This window comes from Rhopilema esculentum, chromosome 16 (assembly GCF_057945365.1).
Source record: "Rhopilema esculentum isolate cy_ngs chromosome 16, ASM5794536v1, whole genome shotgun sequence".
Classification (NCBI taxonomy): domain Eukaryota; kingdom Metazoa; phylum Cnidaria; class Scyphozoa; order Rhizostomeae; family Rhizostomatidae; genus Rhopilema; species Rhopilema esculentum.
The window spans coordinates 15,930,550-15,956,610 of record NC_142830.1 but is presented as its reverse complement, the minus strand read 5'-3'; the positions used below and the strand labels follow the sequence as shown (position 1 = coordinate 15,956,610).

The following is a 26,061-nucleotide window of genomic DNA, read 5'->3' as shown; positions in this document are numbered from 1 at the left end:
GACCTATCTCCCTACTTCCTATTTTTAATAAAATATTTGAAAAATTAATGCATGCCAGACTAATAAAGTTCCTTGATATGCATAAAATAATTTTTAATCACCAGTTTGGATTCCAAAAAAACAAATCAACCTCTCTTGCCATACTCGACGTCTGTACACAGTTAGTAAATGCTGTTGAAAACAAACAGTTTTCAACTTGTATCTTTCTAGATTTTGCTAAAGCTTTTGATACTGTTGACCACAATATACTAATCTACAAGCTTGAATATTATGGAGTAAGAGGCATGACCCTAAATTGGTTTAAATCTTACCTAACAAACCGATCACAAAAATTATGCATAAATGGAACTCTATCAGAATCCTGCAATATAAAATTTGGAGTCCCACAAGGCAGTGTCCTTGGGCCCTTGCTTTTTCTTCTATATATTAACGATATGCCGTTTTCGTCAAACATCCTAAAATTTCACCTCTTTGCTGATGATACTAGTATCTTCTTCTCGCATAAGAATCTAAGTCAATTAGAATTCATCGTAAACGATGAGCTCAGCAAAGTTTCAGACTGGTTAGTAGCCAATAAACTGACCTTAAATGTTGATAAATCAAACTTCCTCATAATCTCTCCCTCGATAAAAAATAAAACAAATGAAATAAAATTAGCAATTAATAACAAATCAATTGCTCAAAAGGATTGTATAAAATACCTTGGTGTACTCTTAGATAAGGACATTAGCTGGAAACAACACATTCAACAGGTAAATCTAAAAATTTCTAAAGGCATTGGAATACTAGCTAAGGCTAGGCATTATGTTCCTCCACAAATCTTAAGGAACTTATACTTTTCTCTTATCGAGCCTCACGTCAACTATGCTTTAATTAACTGGGGGAGTGCAAATCTGTCCTCCCTAAAACCTATGGGCCGAAATCTAAACAAAGCTCTACGAATAATGAACTTTGCTAAAAACACAGCAAGCTCCAAACCAATTTACCATAAATTTGATATATTAAACCTCAATGATAGTTACACCCTGCAATGTGCAAAGTTTATGTATGACGTAAACACAGGCACGCAAATGGATTTTCTTTGTCAGCTCTTCCAAAAAACAACATCAAGACATAGCTATGATACACGGCAAGCTGCAAAACAAAATTTTGCTATCCCCAAAGCAAGAACTAACCTTAAAAAGAGATTCATTACGTTCAATGGAGTTAAAATCTGGAACGAAATCCCACTTAATATTCGCTCTAAACCAGTCAAAAGACTCTTCCAAAAACATCTCCGAAATTGGCTTCTGCAAAAATATTTATAAAACCCAAATGCACTTACTTTAAACCAACCCGAATATCTCATTCTTCGATTTCTAAACTGAAAACGAACAGAACTCTCGTGTCACCCCCCCCCCCCCTTCGTTTATATCCTTGTTCTCTCCTCTTGCCCCTTTGTATTTTGTTCTTTTTTTCTTAGTATCTGTATCTTAATCTTAATATGTTTCTATTCTTCTTCTGTTATATGTTAAATTCAAATCAAAATTATTAGTAATTAGTTTCTACTTGTAATTAACTTTTACTTGTTCCATTGTTACTGTTATACTGCATGATTAACTATTACCAACTAGGGCGCTAGGCTCGAAAACCGTTTCGGTTCCTCCCAGCGTCCTAGGCAACTTATTTGTTATTAGCTAAAATAGATGTCATATATTCTGTATTAACTACTATAATAATTAATTTAAGTACCCTGTAATTAGTTGCTGAATGCCAATGAATTTGAATTTGAATTTGAATTTGAATTTGAATTTGAATTATGTAGCTTTTAAACTTTCATAACTTTAAGATTTCTTTAGTTTAGTAAAAAGTATATCTTAAAAGCATTTCAATAAAATAATGAAACGTGTGATACTTTTGGCATGATACAATAATCTAAGCGCAATGCATAATACATAATTCACTTAAATATTGTTCAGGTATACAAATTGTTAACAATTTTAGTCCCGTATTGTACACCAGTCCTGCGTAAATTTACAGCTGCATTCTTCAGCAACATAGCATGCAGCTTTTCGTGACTTCTCATCAGCTGTTTTAGGCTAAAAATAATAAAAAAAGAGTAATCATTACTTTTGTCAAGAAAAATGCGATTTCAAAGTAATAGAAATGGCTTTGAAGACATCAAAAATTTTGAAACTTCTTACAAAAGCTTTTTGTCTGAAACGCTTCAATGTATATCATTTCCCAACTAAAAACTCCAGATAATGTCATCAAGTAGATTTTTTCAGTTTTTCTTCTAAACTAACAATTGGCCCACAAAATTGCTTAGTTTATCTAAAATAATTCTTTCTTTTTAATCCACGTATTATTCACAGTACAAAAAAAGACCCTTCCATCCATTCAAAATGTTTGTGCTCCTTCCACCAAAAAGACTTCTGTTATTTACGAGTTTACGTGCAATTGTAATTTACGCTAAATAGGACGCACCATCCAAAGATTGAGGGATAGAATAAGACAGCATGTCCCTTCCAGCATTAGAAACAACCTTCACCCTTCCAGATTATAAACAACAAGTAAAACATGCTATGCCGCCATTGGCCACAGATCGTCCGAAAAGTATAATGACGACATGTTTGGGATTATTAGCAGACCCCGATCATCCTTCAATTTGGCGGTGGGGAATCTATATTCATAGAAATGAAAAAACCACAATTGTCTAGAGAAAATTAATTTTGTTTACCTTAGGACTCAATTGGTAAAATTCTCAATAAGCAAGTGGCAGGCCAAGTAACCCAAATTTAGCTTTCTCAGGAAAACCCCAAACAGTGCCAAGAATTTCGGGATTCGTTTGATAGTGCCGTACAAAATAATTTGGATGTTGCAGAGTTTGTTAAATTTTTCTCTTTGAGAAATTATGTTTTGAATTCTGCAAAGGCATGAATCGCGGGGAAGTTGAAGAATAAGTTGTAGAGTAGAAATCTGTGAAGACCAGTAAGGAAGAATTTAGGCTGAAAACTGCTAGTGCGTTGACAACAAAAACTGTTGCCCTATTTTGTATATATTATAAAGCAAACTATGCATCACAGTATTGTAAGGGAGTCACAGACATTAACTGTTGTCAGACATTAATGAGCGCAAACATCTTTTTTGTATGTATGGCCGTTTCTTTGTTTGCATGCCCAAGAGTCACACAGCAGGGTTTTGTATTTCTGGCATATTTTGTGCACCATTAGAGGCCTTGTGGCTGGGGGAAAGAAGGCCCCCAATCATCGACCATTCCACAATTTGTCAAAAATTTCCTCTCTGTTTTGCAAACAAATATTTGTAATTCAAAGAAAAGCAAAATAGTTCAAAGGAACAAAACATTTTAAGAAGGAAGATATAAACAGAAAAAAAATTTTGACAAGAGCAAAACTCGCAGTTATTTATTATACAGTCCGTCTATCTTAATCTGTACATTGGTACAGGAAGTTCCAAACCTCCCAATAGGCACTACTTTATGCGAGTGCATCTTTTTAAAGCGTTAAATGTGTCAAAAGTCCTTATGCAATAGAACATTGACCAAGAGAGGCTATAAAATGCTCAGCTTGGCTAATTTGACACGGGTTTTATGTTAAAGTAGTCACAAGTTTGCTGCGACAGCCTATTTAAAAGCAGCATAAGTCCTATGCTGCATGTGGGTGTAGAGAAAATCATATTTTTGCAGACAGCACAGCACAGGGATTGCTTAACGGTTAAACAAAATCTGTAAAAGTCAGAGTACTATTTGATTTAGGTAGCGAAGGTTCCTTTGTAAGATCTAAGTTGGCTCAAAGTGCGGGTTTACTTGCTAAGATTAAAACTAATGATATGTTAGTACCTTTAGACAAAACGAAACCGATAATATACCTAAATATTTTATGAACCAGACGTTGTATCCAGATGATAAGATTTCTAGCATTGGAAATGAGCTTTTATAATGTAAGAAGGTGGAGTACTCTCATTTTCTTTTAATAGGAAACTTGCAGCCAAGTATATAATTTTCATATTTTTACGGACAGGAAGGAATTGTACGGAAACGAAGAGTTATGGGACTTAGAGACGATAGGATTAAGAGAGAAAAAAATGTAGACGATGAGATGGTTAAAAAAAGGAACAATAAGTACAATTGGAATGGAAACAAGGACATGATGTGTTGCCAAGCTACTATTGGAATTGTTAAGAGAAATTGAGAGCTCAACTGCAGAGATTGAAGTGGAAAGCAAATACCCTCATTGAATCAGACACAGGAACAAGGTAACAATTAAAAAGAGAATTTATAAAGCCAGTATATGATCTAGAGGCTGAAAGGAATGTCTATTATCTAACACTCTCCGCAGTTAATAGAGGGGATGCATGGACTACAAAACTTAGAGAAGGAAGGGTCTCCTTAAATAATTGTTAACATACAGGGCACTCTCTGACCATTATGTTGTATGATGTCCACCATTCAAACTCATTTTTGAATGTGTAAATCACAGAAAAGGTTTTGGATAGCCTTTTTGAGTGGATACCTGCCAGCGAAGTAAAACCGGATAGTACAATTTTGCAGTATTGTATTTGAAGTAAATTGTTCATCATTTTTGTTTAATGCAACTGGGCAATATAACTTGGAGAGGTTTGCAGTTGGGGACCCAGTTTCATAACAGCAAAAAAGAGGATGATTGAAAGAGGATATTGTTTGAAAAATGGTTAACTTCTAATGTTGAAGTTCTAAATGAAATTGATAGGATTAAACAGGATGATAAACTGTCAACATCCATATGACAATGCTCGGCAAAAGAATAATAGCAAAAATAGAAATCAATGCCTTCCTGAGAAAGTGGCAAGCTGTCTCAAGGATGTATACACGTTTATTTTATACCAAAAAAATTCTTAAAATTGCAATCTTTAAATGGGCATTAAATCTCAACAAAATATTCCAACCAAATGTATGTTCCATCTTTTGCATGAAAAATGTGTGTTCTAGCATACAAAAATGTGTGTTCTAGAAAAATAACTTGTTCATTTAAGTTAACTGTCACGGCAAAAATAACTGATAAGATCTACTTAGATTTGAGACTAATCTGACTTCTTTTTCTCAAAATAATAATAAAAAAATTTTTTTACTCGACTTCCTAAAGCTGTTGGTGGTACAGCTCCAGTCCCTTGACTTGCTAGTCTCACCAGTTCCTTTGCAACGTCCTCTTCATAGGCAAAATCACTTTTAAGTTTATCTACCACGCAAGCATGGTTTGACTGTGTGAATCTTCCTCCTTGTGTATTACCTAAAAGATGCATTGATTTATTAGTTTTATACTATCCGGGTAAAGTCAGCTGCAGAAATACAGATAGGCGCAGGGCTGATGCTAGAAACATTTCTTAGAGGTAAAATTTTTTTGTATTGAAAGTTGGCTATCACACGCACCAACATTTCAGTAGCACCGACTCTGGTTAGGCTTTCTAATGTTTGAGGCTTGAAAGGTACATTTTCTGCTCTAATCATAAAAGCTACTTAAGGATTATTTAAAACAAAAGTTGAAATATGATGAATATCTCGATTTATTGTTTATCGAGTTAGTTGTTTAATCAGCAAAGACGAGAATCAAATAAAACTTTTTATCTCTTGCTCATCTAACTCGACATGGTTACACAAAAACTTGTGAGCTACAACTGGGAAGTGTGCATATGGACTTTTATGTTAAAGGGGAAATAAAGTAAAAAATGAAAACAATTTGACAAGTAGTTTTCATCGTGCTGATTTTGATTATAGACACGAAATTTTATGGTTTTCGTTTCGTTTATCCGCATTTATCATGCTAAGTGTGAAATTTCTCTATTTCTGTGGCGGAGAGGTCTGGAAACAAGTTTCAGGCGCTGACGTAAAGTCATGGACACCTGTCCCGATCCCAATTCCCAAGCGTGGAAATTAAAACAACATTGTAGTAAAGTGAATCGGAGGGAAGGAAATCGGTTAGTAGATAAAATTTCAGTTCGCAGTTTTCTCGACAGCTCTTCAGGAATGGGATCGAGCGACGAGGAAGTGTTTGGAGCATGTGGAGTACTTGCCCTACCGAGGAACAAGCGAGAACAGCGAAAATAGTGATGAAGATTAGCCTAGGCTCGATGAGATCTTAGAGGATGAAGAGTCTCCCGCGATATTCTTTTTGTCAGTAGGAATGATAAAGTAAATAAGTGATACGTTGAGCCTTGTTTCTTTTCTTGCAACGAAGGCAAGAAATAATCATACTCAGTTTTCTTGTAAAAAATGCCTGAAAGTGCATGAAATATGCCTAAAAAAGATTAATACCTTAAATTTTATCCACTTTGCTAGGAATCTACGAACAGTGGCCAATCAATGGATGGTTTGCTGGTATTGGGGTATTTGTGCTGGAATAACTGGACCACTTCCAGCATACATTTATCACAAATTGATAGAAAAGAACTTTAGTCAAAGAAGACAAAGATTTCAAAATTTTGCAGAGAGACAGTGGAAATGAATAAGCTACCTATTGCATATACAATGAAATTAAGGGGTTACATACAAGGGTTATTCAAAGGAACCGGACTTTTAGTTCATAAGAGTAAAAAGATAAATTTGTTATAAGTTAGAACTAGAGGGACAATGTTAAAAGTTTATTAAAACTTGTTAAAACTAGTTAGCCAATGGCCAAATCTTGAATCGTAGGCCAAATCACTAGATTAATCATCAAGAAGGAGGGATTGAACAAGGCTTGATGTTTTTAAGATTGCCCAGGTGAAGTTTTCAAGATACTACACTCATATCAAAATGTGTAGAATAGTCTGGATTTATTCGTGTTTTTCTCGTACAATAAAAACCCTTTACAAACTTCTTGATGATATTTTTTTATAACTAATCAGAAGAGATTTTTTACATACAGAGTACAATGTTCGTTTATTGTATTCTGTCACTGCGTGATGTTCAGAATTCAAATTTGGAGAATCGAGTTTTTTGGTGCCGAATTATAAACTTTTTTAAATTTGCTCAAACTCAACATTAATAGAGAGCAGCAATGTGATAAAATTTCTGACACATCTTTTGATAAGGTAATAACAATATGGACAATATTTTAAGTCTTTTAATAAACTTATAAACATATATCATTTAATGGCCGGTCTTTTTAGTCCTCCTCTTTTAACGTACATCCTGGTATGAATTGTTTTTATGCCTAAAGTAATACAGAAAATGCTTTGACAATCATGTTCTGTAGACATGGGATGAGTACCCCAATTCAAAGATAGTGCAATTGAGTTGGGATGCGATGTAGTGCAGACGTTAGTTTAAACAGGTTGAAGCGAAGGGCATTGTAGACTAATTTATAGACTATTGTAGACAATAAGCTATAAGATGGGTCTATGAAGGCAATTTATAAAATTGAATTTGACAAAGAATAAGATTGACACAATAAGAAAGATAAGCGATTTACTTACAAGGAAGAAGCTCTGTTTTGCATTAGTAGATGTTAACTGCTGTTTATGCGCGAAGATCGCCAAGGAGTTTAATTACATAAATAGTGAAGAAGATCTGCGAACTATCATTAGAGAATATGAAGAAAGAAGTGTTACTCGAAGTGTTACCAGAAATGATGCTAGTAGGGTTACTGAAGATCAGCAAGACCATCGTGATGATGATGAAAATAGTGATGGTGCCAATTAGAATAATTCTGCGTGTGTGCGTATGCGCGTGAGTGCGTAGGGCAAAGAAGTGATTGTGAAGGTATAAAATGGGCTGGAAATCATAACAACTACAAAATCTAGTCATCTGAGTGGTTTTGCTCCAGCCCCCCCCCCTTTATATAACTTATTATAACTCTCTTGTAATTACTTCAATCTATTTAACTTTTTAGTCTTTATTGTTTTCTTTTATTAGAGGTACATTTATCAGAGAGATTTGACCTATTCCCTGTTGTTAAAATTTTGACCTTTTCCTTTTGTGAAACTCTTAACGACATAGTAGCCACAAATAAACTCTTAACGACATGTCCCATGATTTGTCCCAGTGGCACCTAAGTTCGTACCTTTTAAGAGATTCTTATAACAGTGTTTTGTTCCTTTGCCTAGTTGCACCTGCTTATTTGGCTATCAGTGCTAGCTATGCCGCTGTCGCTCATGATCGATTCATTGCTAAATATTGTTTCTCGTTTTTTTTCCATAGGACTGGGTATCTTGGGAATATGTCATATTTATGTGAAAGTAACCAATTTTGCTATTACTTTCGACTACGTATTTCGCCATTTACCTGTTATTACATATCTTTGACACAAGAATTATGCCGCTATTGAAATCTAATTGTTCCATAAAAACAAATTGTACCATTTTTCCTCACTTGATGTACGCTTTGTTTATAGGTTCAGTAATTGATTCATTTCACATGATCCATAAAGAGTTACTTTTACTTCTCTCTGGAGATATTGAATTGGATCCTGGTCCACAAACTGAAAACTGTGTGTGATTCATTTATTTGAACTTAAACAGCATGTGCGCAAGAAATGGTATAAACATTCTACTCATTGAGGCCTACAAATCTCTTTATTAATACGACGTTATTGCAGTGTGTGAATCAATGCTGGATAATAAAGTGTGAGATGAGGAGATCTCCATAGAAGGTTTCAGCAAGGAGATGTTTCGCAATGATCATCCAAGTGATTCCAAAATCTGGGATATCTGCATGTACTTTCGAGAGGGTCTGTCAATTATACGTAAAAAGGATCTTGAAATATTAGAGGAAATAATAGTTGCTGATAAAAAAATTGGCAGACAGAAGATATTCATAGTTACTGTTTACCGCAGCCTTAGTAAAAAAAGTGAACATTTCTATGTTTTCATGGATAAATTGCAGATGACTTTAACTCGTCTTAGGCAGGAGAAACCAACTGTATTGATTATAACTGTAGATCACCTCAGTGGTGGTAGAGTGATGATGAAAATCCTGATGGAATTGCTCTAGTTGAGTTCATAGAGACAAATAACTTGTACCAATTAATAAATGAGGCCACAAACATACGTGGAGAGAGCATGTCTTGTATTGATCTCATCATAACTGACCAACCTAATCTCTTTGTTGAGTCTGAGGTTCATCCTTCTCTGAAAGATCATTGCCAACACCAGCTTGTCTATGGAAATTGAACTTGTCTATCCCTGCCCCATCACTCTATAAGAGAACTGTGTGGGACTACGCAAAGCTGACATCCAGTCAATTAGGGATACAATTAATGGGATTGATTGGGTTTATCGGCTTATGATTCTTGGTTCAAATGAAATGACCAAAGTTTTCACCACAACGAATTTTTTGCATACTGTCTACTAAAATACCAAACAAAGTTATAAAATGCAATGAGAAGCATGCCCCTTAGGTGACGGTGGAAGTTAAAACAGAAATAAGGCGAAAAGATAGGGTTTGCAAAAAAATTTTGCAGCGTGGAAGAAAGCAAGAGGACTGGATCAAAGTGAGGGAAGTTAGTAATGAAACATAAAAAATGATGCCAAAGAAAATTATTATCTAAAGCTCGGTGAAAGCTGTTCGATGCTATTAATGGTATCAAAAAATATTGGACCACCCTGAACAAACTTATGAATAAGGCCCCGTTCACACGGGAACGCAATCGTTCCGTTCCATTTTTGTTCCAGTTTCTGGAACGAAAAGGTATACTGTTCACACGGTAGCGGAACGATTGCGTATCGATTTTTGTTTATGTTCAGACGGGAACGCAATCGTTCCGTTCTGCAATTTGCGCGTCAAAATAAGCGAATGATTTTTAATGCGCATGTCCATAATGGAGATAGATTTCATCATTTCGATTTATCTCTGACCTATCTCTGAATTTTTAAACAATTTGAATAAATGGAGAATACAAAGGCGCCCCAAAATAAGCAAGCTCGTGGGAAAATTGAAGCCAACCCTAAAAGGAAGGAATTTCAATGTTTGCAGAATGGTGTTGAATCGTTTAAATGGACAAACGGCGAGATCCAACCAATGGTGTTTTTGAAATCCTCCATTTTCTTCGCTGAGTTTATCATTGTCACCTTTTCCTTCCCTCAACAACAACACAGACGCATGCGTCAAGGGCAAAACTCTTATCGTTCCATTTTCTGGACCAGTTCTGCGCGTTCACACGGGAACGGAACGGAACGATTGCGTACCGTTCCACTTTTCGTATCACTTATTTTATCGTTCCACTTTTTGGAACGGAACGATGTCGTTTGAAGCGTTCCCGTGTGAACACAACTCCTGAGCGTTCAGCTTTTCGGAACGGAAAAGAACGGAACGGAGCGATTGCGTTCCCGTGTGAACGGGGCCTAAGACGAGCATTTCGGGAATTCCACCTATTCTCGAAAATAGAGTCATTGTTACTAACGTAGATACCAAAGCTAACATTTTGAGTGTTTTTTTGTGCAACAATATCAACTGGCAGTGCGATGCATCAATAGTTGAGCCACTATCTTCAATATTTGAAAAATCTTTGGAGACAGGAACCTTTCCTGCTCCTTGGAAAAAGGCTAACATAACTCATGTTCATAAAAAAGACAGCAGGCAGAACGAAATGAAGTACAGGCCAATTTCACTTCTACCCAGCTTTGGGAAGATATTTGAAAAAGTATCTTGATCTCTGCAAAGTGTTTGACAGGGATGGCACGAGGGCCTTTTATGCAAATTAAAGTGCAATGGTATAAATGGGAACGTCCTAACCCTGATACAGAACTACTTGGCAAATTGTAGAAAGCGAGTTGTTTGAACGGAAAAGCTCGAAATGTACGTCACAAGCTCACGTGACACAGTGGTCTGACGACGTACTCGCTCCGCCATTGATGAGGGCAAATTTCGATTTTAAAAACTTAACAATTTTAAAGCTACACAACTTAAAAGCAAAAAAAGTCAAACTGTTTGAGAATCAGCACGGGAAACTTAATAATTAAACAAAAAATCGTTTTTCACTTCATTTCCCTTTAAAGTACGGTCAGCACCTTAGGAGCGCTATATTGGTGTGGCCTGCATGCCATTTCAAGCCATAAGAATAGTGTAATTGGATTCGACATTACAAGCGTTTAAGAATAACCTCCGAACTCTACAATCGAGATGAACAGGATCAAGTCAACTAATTGATATACACAATCGTTGATGAAACCAATAAAAAGATGTACAAAAGTGCAAAAAAGAGACATGACAAATTTACCCGTGAACGTTTTATTTTGGGATTCGTGTTAAAACCTTTCAGAAAGATTGCAACTGGAGAGCGAGATAAAAATTTCAAAAGCTATTAATGATCTTTGAAACAGAATTTCTATACGTTTTCTGATAAGGCAGGAGAGGTTTAGCATATCCAATTGTGGAGGCATTGAAAATTTCACAGCAAAGAAACCAATGCAGAAGTATAGGTGCAAAAATGGACTCAAGGTACAAGAATGAGAAATGCCAAAAAACCGTCCTTTCAAAAAATTGGAGATTTTGTCAGGCCCTCATCATCAGAAAAATGTATGTCCCGCACACAACTCAAAATTTCATAGCTGTGGAAAGTAGGATGTTGGAGACGAGCATGCAGAAGCAAGAAACTACAACAAATTTTGGGTGAAACCTTGCCCTTTTATTATCTGAAGATGACAATTTACTGGGCGAAAATGAACGTGATACAGTTGAAAGCCATAATTCTTGTAAATTTTTGAAAGCTCTTGATTGTGTAAATGGCAAACAGTTTCAGTTCAAAGTAGGCTTAGGGGCTAATGAGTTTTGGATTGACTCCAAAACTGCTAGATGGAAGGACGACCGGGCTCTGCCAATTATCCGAAACATGTCGTCATTATAGAGTTTTGCACAATCTGGGTTGTCTAAAAAATTGTTGACCGATGGCAGAATCACTTGTTTTAACAGTGTTTCTAGACCTACAAGATCGAGGAAGATACTGTATGTAGAGGGATTTTAAAACATAAAACTGAACTGAGCTGAATAATAGTGATAACTTTATTTCAGTGTCAGATTGATAGTGATAACTTACAAAGTTAATTCCTATTGTTTTATCTTCAAAGGCGGTATTAGATTAAATTTTTAGGAATCTGTAGGTACAGTGCGAACGGTTTAAATGTGTTTTTCACCAGACAACCCAATTTTCAGAAATCTCTCAAAGTTTCCGTCATAGAGCACCGAAGCAGCACTTCTTTATGAAAATCAAGGATTAACCAGCATAAAACGGGAAATAGATGCCATCATGTCTGTTGGACTTACTATTCTGTGCTTGTGTACTCAACATTCAAGAAAAGGTGAAACAAAACAATCGCCTGTTTTTCTGGAATAAAATTAATAATTTTGGCACAATGTTTGATATGACCCAAAATGAGTTCCGTTCAATCCTCAAGCTTGTTTTAACTCTAAATCAGATTGCTCTTAAAAGGGGATGCTTCGGGCTGACGTAAGCTCCAAAATACTCCAAACGTTTTGCGTCTTCGACAAACTAGTGTCTTTTGTAACTTGTACGATGTTAGAGCCAAAATAAAATTTCTTTGATGCTGATTTATAACTGAAACTAAATCGAGACAGAAGCAAGTGGAGCAAGCGCCAGCCTAAATTCAAAGAGTTTTCCTCATTCATTCCAACATTAATAAGCAATCTGAGTCACAACAGAATAGAAATGTAAAAGCTTGTAGACTACCATCTACCAAATGTCACGAATGCCAGCGTGATGTTATATAACTCATAACACTGTAGTTGTCCGTGCTAACGAAAACCTCACAAAGCTTGTCAGATTCGAAAATGTTTCCTTAGTGACGTGAGATTATCAATGTGTTACATTAAGATTTTTTGGCAAAGAAAGTGCAAAATTTATTTGATGATTTTTTTTGTGTTTTAAGAAAATGATTTGCTTTGAGAAAATATGGGTATAGTTTTAGTCATGTTTGCGGAATTATGGATCACATTTTTCAGACATGTGCAGAAAAATGTGCCCAGATATTTGAAACCAAAATGGCACGTCCCCGTCCAAAATAAAGCTTATTTAATTGTACTTTTCGTCTTTGTAAATTTCTTTCTTGGTATGGCAACTTCTTTATCATGTATTCTGATCTTCTCATTTTTGTTCTTCAAAGTTTTCCCCATTATTAAAAGCTTTAAAATTATTTCAGTTGAAGCATCTACTAGTTAGCTTACAAAATTATCAGTTATTCGTATTGCATTAGAGTTTGACATGCTCCACTACAACATTGGATTGAACTTTCTTGCGCTCCGTTAATAGGGGGCCCTATCTCAGCTTTCTTAGGGCCCCATATTCCTCTGTTACTCACTGAGCTTATTCTACAGAAACAAAGAGCATTACTGCAGGTAAGTTAATGCAAATGCGTCCAATATTTTTTTTTGCTCCTAACGGCACTATTGTTTTCTCTCACCCAAGAACTTGAGATGATATATATTTATTCCATTTGCATAAATACACAAGGGCATTTTCGCAAGGGCATAGTGCTGCTCCCGCTGTCCCCGTGCTTCCGGCGCCTCTGGCTCTCATTCTTTCGAGGAAATTACTTGCCATCGTACATCGTTTTCTTTAGCGCTTTTGAAAACGTCATCCTTCATTTGATTTTGAGTTTGATTTTGAAGGGAAATTTTTATAATTTTATTTCAACTGAGAATTTTATTCCTCAAAAATTTAATTTGTCGTTGATGCTCCGAAATTAACCTTTCAGGATCGATATGAGAAAGCAGGAAATAAAGAATTGTGGATGAACTCATCTCTCAAATTTGCACCAGAATTATTTTGTTTTTCCTTAGCTTGTTGTGGCCTATATATTGTTGTGGCTTGTTGTGGCTCATATTTCCCACTTCTTCTTTCAAAATGGCCATTTTAATGTCCAGAGACTTTTTGAAATCCACAAAATCTTTGCTAGTGTTTTTCCCTTCCATAGCCAGTCCCTCCAAAATAGACCCGTTTAGTGATGTTGAATTGGGGTGTCTTAAAACGCTCTCAACAATTCAACGCAACATTCGTTGAGCTGTGAACTTCGGACTCTCAGAGTTCCAAGACAAGTTTGGAAGATGAACTTCGGATACTCTTTCACTTTAACAGTAGCTGCCTGATGATTTCCTAAGGTCTGGATATTGGTCTTGCAACATGCTTTGAATTGCTATCTCATCCGATTTGCTTTCACTGCCAACTGTTTCCAAGCGTTTGTCATGGTGTGCCATTACGATTTATAAAATTCAACTTCTCTCAACCTCTTGGTCTGATCTGAAATCTTGCGCGCTGAAGCCTTTCTTGGCGCGCAAAATTCAAGTCTAGTGCGCTGGCGCCGACTGAACATTGTTGTATGGGGGTGTTAAAACGCTCTCAACATCTCTCAACAACACCTTCAACAATAGAAATGTTGAGTCGACCCGCTGGACATTTTTGAATCTGTTCAAACTCCACTCAACATCGCTGAACACCGCTCAACACCACTCAACATCACTGAACAGGGTGTTAAAACGCTCTCAACATTTGCACTCTACAAATGTTGAGCGATGTTCAGTGAAATTTTGAGAGCGTTTTAACGGAGCTTTAGTGACCACATCAAAAATTTCATCACCACATGGCCTTTTCTTTTGGTTTCGAATTTCTGCAATTGCTTCAAGTATTTTTAACTTTATATTGATGCGATAGCTACGGCAGACACGTCCTCGCACAGCGACTATGTTTGCAAATATACTTGGTTTAAAACACGAGATCTCGTGAAAAAATGAAAATATTTTTTCACGAAAAATGATGTAGCGCAGAACTTGACGAAAAATAATGTAGTGCGATTATCCTTTAAAGATCTAAACTACTCTTTAAGGAATTGAGCACTAATAGGAATGGCTAACATTATATATGAAATAGTAGGTAACTGTTACCTGCCAAATTAAAAATATGTCAGAAAGAAATGTTCTATTATGAGTTTCGTTCCGACGTCACTGAAGATGAAGTTGTTCTACTTTAGTGAATTGTAAAGCCAATTAACAATAGGAGGATTACTAAGTATGCACACTTTAATCTGTGAAACAGAAAGCGAAAGCGATAAGATACGATACGTGAACATGAATTGGCAAGAAATACATATTTATAATACATATTCATAACATATTTACAAAAATTGTCTCATAGTCGACAAAAAAGCCCTAGTCTGAGAGCCTTTTGTCTGAAACCCTTGTTTGCAAATGAACTCGCGTCCACAGAAATGTGTCTCGCTTTGTCAAGAAATATGCAAAAACAAATCGAGGAAATCATGCTCGTGATTTGATTTTTATTTTGGTAACCATAGATGTTTTGAATGCAGAATTTAACAAAGAAATTAAAGTTGAAATAGAAGAGACACGTTCAACAATAAATTTTTATTTTATAACGGATGTTCCGTTACATTATAAAAATAGCCTTATTCTGATCCTGTCTTCTTGGACATTCCGGACCCGTGCTCCAAAGGCGCCCGCGATAATCTCAAAACAAGTTGCTTAAAGATTATTAAATTTCTATTTACAACGCAGAGAACTTATTCTCTTAGCAACTTATGTTGATCAGTGAGAAAAAAGATGTCCTCAATGACTCACGAATATTTTGCTGTTGCACAACCTTGTTGAGACTTTTTAGAAAAATTTCAACAACTATCGGTACCAAAGGCGATCCGTAGTTTTCCCAGAGTCAAAGGGTCTTATCCGTTGCAAAAATGGTTTCAGAAATTCACTTACAGTAAAAAAAGTTGAACCTTTCTATGGATTCTGATTCTAAAAGCATGAATTACATATACCCGCCTTTCTATAAAAAGCGACTAAAAGTGAACTATACTTACCGCAGTTTCCCCAGCTTGAAGATATTGGAGACATCCCAGGAAAAGCACTTAGAAGCACTCCACCACGAAGATCAGGGAAAGAGATGCCGGCAGCTAAAACAAAATTGAGATACGTTTAGTAGAAAAATCTTTGCTAAACACTATCTATATCATTGTGATGGAAATTTCGTAAATAAATTTCATAAAAAATGACGATTTAAATGGTTTTCTGCAAGTACTCGAAATTTCTTCTGAAAACACGAGAGAGAAATACAGACTGATGTTTATACAATCGTGCAGACGTCATATGTTTTCAACTGTCAACTTAAAAAAAGATATTTGGAAGTTTACACGGAGCAGGATAGCTGTTCGTTCTTTACCTTGCTTTGTGGTTCATAATTGCAAACTTTAAAAATGGCAATCATAATCCACAACCAGTCTTGAGGTGGTAGCGTCATTTTATTATAGGTATCAATCGTTGTATTCACACGAGTAGAGAGATAATGAAAAAGTCGTGTTTGCGCTGTGCTTTTCTATTTTTCATTTGTTTTCCCGAGTGCAACTACTTCCGTCCCCCTTTCCCCGCCAAAAACAATGTTGAAAGTATAGGAAAATATCATACAAGGCACACGAAAAAGAGTACTCCACAACCTCTTTCTTTTTTCTATAGTATATCAACATTGTTCTTAGGGGGAAAGGGGGGTGGCTGAATTTGCCTTTGAAAACTGACGTTAGTGTTCCAAGACATTTGACAGTAAATGCAGGTGCCTTAGGAATGATTAAGAAAGGAACTGCTAATTACGTTTGGCGAATTCTGGGTGATCAATTCCTTAACGAGGCCCTAAAATAGTCCTGAATACCACTGCACACATATTGAGAAGAGTGCTTTCTACTTCAACAGTTCTTTTAATGGTTTTTTTAATATATATAAATATATATATTTACATATATATATATATATATATATATATTTACATACATAAATTTGTCTTTTGATACTTCCGTAGCACAGTGCTCAATACGTTAGCACGTAGAGCGTGACATATCATAGAGTTGAAGAAAATAAGACTACATGATTTATCTCTACAAACCTGTTTCGTGAGTAACTTACTCTTCAGGAGAACCATGTACAGTGTAATAATTGTTACACTATACAGTATATTTACATAAATGTACAGTGTAACAATGCTTTTAACTTACTTCAATTTCACTCAACTTAGGTCACTGGTAATGACTCGGTGTTTGATCATAAAATAGCAAATTGAATGGATAATAGTGGACACATTACAAATTTCACTATTACAAGGTTATTTGCAATTGGCTAGCCAGGTTTTACAATAAAAAACTATAACAATCGTAAGGTAAAAGGAAATACTGAGAAAAAAATAAAACAACCAAAGTTAAAGAGGTTTTAATTCTGGATTTGTTCCTGGGTTTATTTTTGCAAAAATATATATAGTACGTAGAACGGATGGCAATGTTGGAAGGTTTCCAAATGAGATACCGTTTTTTTGCTAATCGATGGAGAGAGAGTCACACATTTTGAAGAATGAATTGCAGGAATTGCCGAAAATGCCAAGAGAGTTCATAGAAAGTTTAACAAAGGAGACACATTTGAACTGCCGCTGTAAACCAGATAAGAGAGGAGCATACTTGTTGTGTTTTCTTGTTGCATTTGTGTCAAGATTGGAGTCAAAGCCAACAGTTAGCTCTAAAATGTAGAGGTAATTGAAGATCAGCGCGAAGGTTTTCTCCAGTTTTGATTGATGGTGAAAGAAAGCCAGGTATATCAGCATAGATGGTAGATTCACTGACAGCTTTTAGTGACGTAGCTAGAAAGTTTAGGATAGTGTTATGTCGCCAGGTGTATCGGCCTTTTTCCAGATAGGTTTTGCAGCCAGCAACAATGTGAACAAGGGTTTCTGGTAGAAAACAGAAAGAACAGTCAGAGGTCTGGCTAAAGTTCTATTTTTTCAGGTTTTTCCATGTGGGTTTTGTTCAGGTACCTTATGGTGAAATTGAAAATATCCTTGGACGTTTTTTGTTTATTTGTGGAAGATTCTGGTTAAAGAGTAGTGATAATAAAGATCCTTGGGAGGTTAGAATGTTTTGCAGACGATCTTTATGCTCATGCTGGACAGCCTTAAATGCTTCTTTGGTGTTCCTATACATATCATATTGTATATTTGTGCTACTGCTGGTATTTTCTCGTGCTAATGCGTTGCAGAAAACTGTTCGACATTGTAAGAATTTGGTGTATGGTAAAGTTAGGCTGAGTCCAAACTGTTTTTAGAAAGAATAATGCTACTCTAGGTAGCACTTATTGGGAGGTCAAGCCACTGGCGGATGTATTTGGATACGAGGTTGTCAATATTCTCGACATTCCACGTCTTTGAAAGATCTGCTACAGTGAGGTTCCAGGAGACTTTAGAAAGAACAAAGTTGTGATAAAGACGCAGCTGATTTTTTGCATGAAGAGGCTGGGAACTGAATTGTTTAAGCATGTTGACCAGTGATGGTAAAGGTCAGATTTATGTTCTTGGTTTGTCATTTCAAAGTCAAAATGACGTCCGAGGTATTTGAAAGAGTTTCCATTCGAGAAAGATGGGATGGATTTGTTGTTTATTTAAAGCTTAGGTTGGTACTGAAGAGAACTTGTGGAAAATTCCAAAAATGATGCATTTATAGACACGTATGATCATGTTAGCCCATTGGCACCAGCGAGCGAAACACTTCAGTAGAGGTTTGTTTTCTTTCTCATTGCTGGTGATAACGGCAGCAGCGTCTGCGAATTGAAACCAATGGACTGGTTAAAACATACGGTCATCTGATCATGTAGGGAAAAACGTAACTGTTTGTATTCTTCGGCTTTTATGTACTGTATAAAAGTATTGAAACATAGATTGAATAGTAGGGGACTGAGGCAAATGCTCATGAATGTCATCAAAATGGATTTAGTTTGACTTGAGTCAAATATGAGTTTACGTAGCATATCAGAGAGAGAGAGAGAGAGAGAGAGAGAGAGAGAGAGAGAGAGAGAGAGAGAGAGAGAGAGAGAGATGAGGTTCCCAGATAGCCAAGGGCTCTTATAGAAGGATAAACAAAAAGAGCACGTTTATGGTACTGGTTACTTGTGATGAATTTAGTGTAACTTAAAACAGAATATTACTAATAATCACAATAATGATAATGATAATTAATTTATTTACAGTAAGTGGGTATAATATAGTTATCCATGTACATTTTATGTACAAGCTAACTTATGCCTACTTTACAAAAATATAATTAAAAATCAAGAATGAATAATTTATAGTTACAAGTAGTTAATTGATGAAAAGTAAAAAACAAGTAGTTAATTGATGAAAGAAATGACATTGAAGACTAAAAAACTTTTGAAATTATACAATGAGTTTATAGTTAAACGATGTTTAAATATTTTTACACCAAAACGAATTTTTTCTTAATTTTCTAGACAAAGAACTCAACCTGTGCTATGTAGCTTCTACACAATTCACAACAACATTCTTCTCCTTTCCAATTTTTATCTAAGTTTTAACCTGGGCAAGATTTGATGACTTTTTTTTCTGTAGACAACTTATGCCATAATTTTCCCCTTAGATGTTAAATGGATATTATTCCAATTATGGTAATTCAGACATTTGAAAGATGCATTTCGCTTCTGTTCCATTTGGCTTCCGACAATTAGCTCTTTATAAGTGAATTTGGTCTTTATAAAACCGGTACCTACTCTTGGATGGTCGGGGGAGATGCCTTAACATGTTTGAAGGTACGGGGACGTGCCATTATTTAGGGGTACCATTTTTCTGAAAAGTGCATAATTATCGGTACTAATTTTTTAAATTTGTGCGGGACTATGCGTACCATTTGGAGAAACATGCAGAATTATGGGTACAATTTTGTGGAAATATTGCAAATTTATTAGAAGGGAGATTTAGCATTAGCAAAAAGAATATCCAGTTAGAAATAAAGGTATGAGGTATGTGTAATATTGAGATTTTGGGGCATAGGACATGCAAAATTTGGTTGATGATTTTTCATAGGCTTTAAAAATTATATTTGCTCTGCAGAGAAATGGGTATAGTTTTCATCATGTTTTCAAAGTTATGGTTCACATTTTTTCAGACATTTGCGGAATTATGGGTCCAAAATGTTAACCTAAATGGCACATCCCAATCCAAAACTAGGCATAGTTTACCCCTCAAGCTTGGGAGGTCTATGAACATTTAAGCTTTCATTAGGTGTGAACAAAAGCGTAAAAAAATTGGATTTTGCAAACATTTTCTAGGGAAAATGCGACTAGAGTTAATTGAAAATAAAATTTCTAGATTTTAAAAAGCTTCAAACGCTTTATGCTGGTTTCCCTTAAAGAGAGAAAAAATAATGTACAAATAATAACAAAATGGCGAAAGGTCTTGATTGGGAGACAGTGAAAACTAAATTGGAAGAAATAGCCAATCACTTTCGTGCAAGATACGATGTGGAAAAAATTTATCCGGATAAAAGCGTTTAGACTGTACCACATAGCTATCCGAACTAATTTAATCTACTTTCTTAGGTGAACTAATTTTGTTCGGATAGCCGCTCTCAAATTCGTGCGGATAGCGTTGGTCTAGTGTAAACGCGACACCTATCTGAACTAATTTTGATGCGGATAAAATTTATCCGGCACAGTGTAAACGGGGTTTAAATTTTTTTCTTGTGTACATCTTATAGGACTTTGGAATCTGTTGGACGCCAAGAAAAAAGTCACGACTTCTCTAGACGAATCTTTTCTGTTGGACTCTACAGCTAGGTAAGAGGCTAGCGGTCGCCGATTGGTCAAACGCAAGGAAACCAGTCAATCAATCGATCAAAATTTTTATGTTAAAAATATCTAGCTTACAAGCCAATTGGGGCCACAACGAAAAATAATAAAGTATAATATTTAAAATTATAGTCTATTAACTACGATCTAAAGTCTATAAGAGTTTCTATATCCAGTCTTCTAATACTTGAATTGGTTAATTGTTGGCACCTCCTTATTTTGCTCCACAGATATAGGGGTCATTTGCACATGATGAAAATAACAGTAAAACGATTCATTCATTTTCCTCTCATGTTACTAGCAGTTTGGAGTAAACTAGGAGTAAACGGAGTCTAAAGGAACCCAATGTTTGTTATTTGTAATAAAAAGAAACAACAGTTGATTGTCCGCGGCTCAAGCTACAAAGTAGGAATTTGGCAAAATTATATTTTGGTTTGCAAAGATAATATTAGGAGGGGTCGCAAACTTTTAATGTAACACATTGATTCAAGTTCAGATTATCCACTATAACCTGAGAATCATGGAAAAATTTGTTCACTATCTGTTTTCAGGAATCCATTCTGCTTAAAGAAAGGTCAGCAGAATCTTTGGGATACTGGACGAAAGTTAACAAATGCAGAAAGAGTGAATCTTAATAAGAGCATCTATTAGATAAATTGATGCAAACGTGAATCAAAGTGAGAGGTCTGAGCTAAAAGGCCGCTGCTAAACGTTGATTAGTTGATAATACTGCATTTCCTTTCTAGGATGTTTTCTCAAAGCCCTGAATGACATCTGTTTAATTTTGAGTGGTTTGATTCAGTTTTTTCTTTCACGCTTACGATTGTTGAAATATATCTATGTAAACAAGAAGTTTTTAATTGTAGTGTAATTTAAATTGAACGCAAGTTTTCCAATATTATTATCACCATTTTATTACAACAATTGCATTCTTTTTTCTCATTACATTTGGCCCGCTAGAAGAAAATGTTTGGAAGATTTGGGCCAGTCTCAAAAGGGGTTGCCCTTCCCTGATCTAAAGCGTTAGCTCAAGTCAGTTGTGCAATTTTTCACGTTTTCACTTGGTCAACAGAAGAAAAATTACCGCCAAACTTTCTATGACTTCATTTGTGCCATCTATTATATTTTCTGCTCCAGAAATTAACCAATGAACAAATCCAACTTTACATCTCTTTTAACTCATGGTAGTTGTATAATTCTTTCCCCCCTTTACCAATTCTGATTATTTAATTCACTCATGTTATAGTTTTTCTTGTAAAACCAAGCTAACAAAATGCAAATTTGATTAGAATAATAGCTCTAAATTTGTAGTTGAATTGACAATGAAGTGTTTCGATCATTTTCTTGTTATTATTGGCTGTTGATTTGTAGCAAGAAGAAGTTAGTGCACTCGGTCTGATCTTCAAATATTGTTTTTAAATCTTATTAGCGGTCAATATCTACTACACTTGAACTAAGGAGTTTGAAGAAAAGCGATTCCTACAAGTTTAATGTTGGTATTTCGGGTTATGGTGATACATTCTGTTTGCGAACAAAAGTTTTTGCCTACAATGCTGCTTTTGGAAATTGTGCAAGGGAATTGTGGGCTTCAAAACGCATCGAAGGTGCTCTAAAACAACAGATGAAGTCAAATAAGGAGAAAGAAAAAGGCTTTACAAACCTTGTTCACTATGGTTATACTCATAAGTTATTCAAAACAATAAAATCATCGCTAATGATCAGAAAATTCGTATTACACAAGAAACGGTTGTTTTAATGCATGGAATTCGTAGCCTGCTTGCAGAATGAAGGGATTCTTTTTGGGAAGGAGGGTCCAAAAAACCGTAAAACCTCCTGAAGTTTTTGCAAAATCCGTAAACCCGTGCATTATTTCTCTTAAAATCGTAAAACCGTGTGAAAAAGTTTTGATGCAATTGCACCTTGAACATCATCCTAGTTTAATGTAATGTGTAAACTTTTCTTTCAGTAGGCAAGTTGTAAAGTTTAGGTTTCCAAACCCAAAAATATAACTTGGTACGAGATTGAGTACAAACCAAGAGAAATGGGGTTGACCAGGGCCGCTTTAACATTTTTAGAGCCCCCCGACCCAAGCATAGACAAGGCTCCCTTTTCAATGAGTCCGAACATTGCATGCGTTTTTGAAAATTAATTGAAAGCTAAATAATTTGTCACTGTAGCTAGAAAAAATCAATAAATGAGTTGAACAAAAAATATTTATCAAGGCCAGGCCAAACGAATTAAATAGCCGTGAAACATTACAATACATTTCTTTACCAGCGAATCAAACAATTGTTAAAACATTTGTTATGATCAAGCGCTGCCGCACAGTTACTGCGTTGTATTTGCCCAATTTAGACTTACTTCGCTTGTGTGCGTAAAGTAAATGTTTTAAGTGGTGACCTAACCAACGCAAAACATGAGAACAAAAGAGATGTTTTAAAAAACGTTTGATGGAAATCAAATTTTGAATGAGCACTTCTTTCTATTGTCTCTAAACGGCTCTGACAATGAAGAGGTGCATTGCATCTCTTAAATATTTGTTGCTACAAATAAACGAATTTTAAGGCTCGGTGCTCCTGCATCGAGGCACCTTATGTGTAACTGGCTTTGGGAGCTCTAAGCACCTTGTTTCATCAAATAGTTAGATTCTGAAAACCTAATATAGCATCATAACAGTACCATTTTTCTTCAGACATGGCGACAGGCTACGTAACTACGTACCTACATAGTAGACTAGCTGCTGTTGTAATTACTAAAAGCCCAGGGTATTGGTTTGGACCCAGTTATCTTCCCGTTAGCCACAGCGTTGACACCTTCCAGTGTTTCGGTATACAATGCACTTGCCACGACAGTTAAGTGAGTTAGTTAGTTTATCGCTCGTGAAGCTATGGTCACTTAAATTGTAAAGGGATTTCTTGTGCTATTGTAAAAACAGAAAACGTCAATTTATGCTATCTCTGGCTCAGAATGTTGTCTCTACAACAGCTGCCAACGTTGAGGTTAACAAGTATTGTTTGGGGGCTTAAGCCCCATTCCTGTTTCGCCACTCCTGTTTCTGATTGGCGTTTCTTGATTCACAATTTAGCATATATGTTTCCTAACTTTAACGTTTGGATTCATATTTTGACTTGATATACCCTAAAGATCCTCTCTCTTTTCCTTTCTGCGCATTGGGCTTACCATTGTTCACCTTGTGCGACACTACAGATAAAATTAGTAGTCTATCAATCTATGCAGCTCGTTCGCGAGATGTCTAAGGATGTTAAGGTCCTCTCATGTTTTAAATTGTCTTATTTGCAATCGTTGATGGTATTTTGCTGCTTCTATGATGTCTTTGTCAAGCAATATAGGCAGGGTTTTTTTTTCTTTCACGGTATATCTTTTTTTAGGTGGAGATTCAAACCAGTAATTCAAAGATTGTTCATATGGTGTGCTTGTTCTTAAGCACAATAAATGACAGTAGTTCTCTTTCTTGTTTCTTTCATTTCACTGCTCAGTGGCTGATCCAGAAAGCATTTCTTCTGTTTTTTCTTCATTTACTTTCAAGTTAAATCTTCCAAGGTAGTCTTTTACAATTTCTTTCAATACTTTAGAACGGGAGTTTTCTTTGGACAAGAAGTCACCATCATCAGCATAAATTTGTTTGTTTTTTTATTCTTGGTATATTTTCTGTCCTTCTTTTTCAATTGAGAATGTTTATAAAAAATCAGAGCTATGTTGAAAAAAATTTCCGAAATTCCATCATCTTTTAGGGATCCTATTTTTGTTTCCACTTTTTTTATATGTTTTCCAAACTTTATGGAGGTTGATGCGCACGACTCTTCCAAGAAAATGCGACTCATCCTTTGTTCATCTTCTTTTAGAGTTGTTTCCAATACATTCACCAAAGGCTTTTGTTGTTTTGTATCAATGGCGCTGCTTCTATCGATTCACATAATGATCAACTTGTAATTTATTTGTATATTTACGCCTTGCCAGCTATGAATCTACGTGTCTAACAATATCAGACGTGGATCGTCCTCTCATGTAGGGTGATTGATTGTTATGTGTTCTGTGTCATGTTAGATAGAATTTTTTCTCATTGTATTTTGCAGATTAATTGGCCGCGAATTCTACAACAGACCCCTATGTTTATTTGGCTTTGGTATTGGTAGAAGAACTGATTCATCTGTGTTAGATTGATTTTTATGGATTTCAAATATTTCATTCAGTTTGTTTGCTATCTTTTGGTGTAGTTCATTTTGACTAACTTATCAGCTCATTTGCTATTCTTTCTTTAAGACTGCTTTATTGTTACTGATTTTCATCGCGGCTTTATTGACATCATCTTTTGCTTTTTTCTGGTTTTATGGTCCTACTTTCCCTTTGGAGATGCTCAACCTCAATTTAATTTTCGTTATAGACTTCTTTCCTGAAATACTTCTTCACAGCACGATATTTTTCATTTTCATTTGCCATGTTCTTACAATTCTTTTTATGAATCCCTATTTTGTTGCTATTGGTTTGATGAAATGTGTTTGATGTTGTAAAGAATGAACATTGTACTTTCTTTGTAACAGATTGCCAGCATTTTATTTTCGAATAAACTTTTTGAGATGATTTGCCTTTTTCTATTCATCATATACGTCAAAAATGTTTTCAAAGTATTTTATGTTTATGACATTGGATAAATATAACAGCAGTGTCTTCACCGCTAGCTAAACTTAGAGTGGCAAGTAAGGACAGTCGTTTTGGACACACCATGAAATTTACTGCCGTCAAGTAGAATCATATTGACAGAGCTACCATATCGAGGCCAAAGCAAACATAATACTCTTGAGGAATATGACAATAGTGGCAATATCAGTAATTGATATGTTGCGGAGACAAAAAGCCGCAGCAAAACAAAATTGTTTTACGCCCGAACTTACGTGCAAGTTCGTCTACATAAACTATCAATTTACTCTGGCTAAATCTAAAGCTTTGTCAAGAAATATGAATGGAAATATTTATCCTTACCTTCAGAGTGTACAGCCATAATCACAAAAAACAAAACAACCCTTAACATATTGGTGCCGATGTTCTGGAAATTCTAGAAAGCAATAGAAATAATCATCGAAGCATTTTTTATTTAAAATCAAAAGGCAAACGTTCTTCGACACAAATTGACACATGCTTACAACAACAAATAATATAAAATGTACTCTTTAGCATAGATGAAACAAAACGTGTTGTTCAAAGCTCTTAGGCAGGCAGTAAAAAATTTTTAAAGTTAACTGTTGTTTGATTTTCTCAAATTACCGATAATAGGTCTTGTACGAAGAACAAAATACAACTTTCTGCCAATTCCCTTTGGCTTTGTTAAAGCAGTCAAAATGTTTACAATGTACTTACTTAAAAGCAATTTTAGATAGCCTTGTGGCCCAAATTTCTTCTTTTTTAAAGAAAGATTATTTTGTGAAAATTAATTGATAAATTAAGAGAAATCAAAGCCGTAACGACGCGCA

General features: G+C 35.5%; 1 protein-coding gene across 1 annotated transcript; it reads right to left on the bottom strand.

Annotated features, from left to right (window-relative positions):
- Positions 1-1,886: 1,886 nt before the first annotated feature.
- LOC135681895 (uncharacterized) lies at positions 1,887-26,036 on the bottom strand. The gene is made up of 5 exons (XM_065196537.2): positions 25,949-26,036; positions 25,574-25,646; positions 15,772-15,864; positions 5,107-5,264; positions 1,887-2,078 (listed from the first exon to the last, which is right to left on the bottom strand). Exons 2-5 carry the CDS (start codon positions 25,620-25,622, stop codon positions 1,980-1,982), a joined length of 399 nt encoding a protein of 132 aa, XP_065052609.1. The 5' UTR covers positions 25,623-25,646; positions 25,949-26,036; the 3' UTR covers positions 1,887-1,979.
- Positions 26,037-26,061: the final 25 nt, after the last annotated feature.

Coding starts and splice junctions, on each gene's coding strand:
- LOC135681895 (XM_065196537.2), bottom strand. CDS start 25,622: ATGTTAAGGGTTGTTTTGTTTTTTGTGATTATGGCTGTACACTCTGAA. Junction 5,265..15,771: donor TTCAAGCTGGGGAAACTGCG/GTAAGTATAGTT, acceptor TGCATCTTTTAG/GTAATACACAAGGAGGAAGA. Junction 2,079..5,106: donor CAACAGCTTTAGGAAGTCGA/GTAAAAAAATTT, acceptor TATTATTTTTAG/CCTAAAACAGCTGATGAGAA.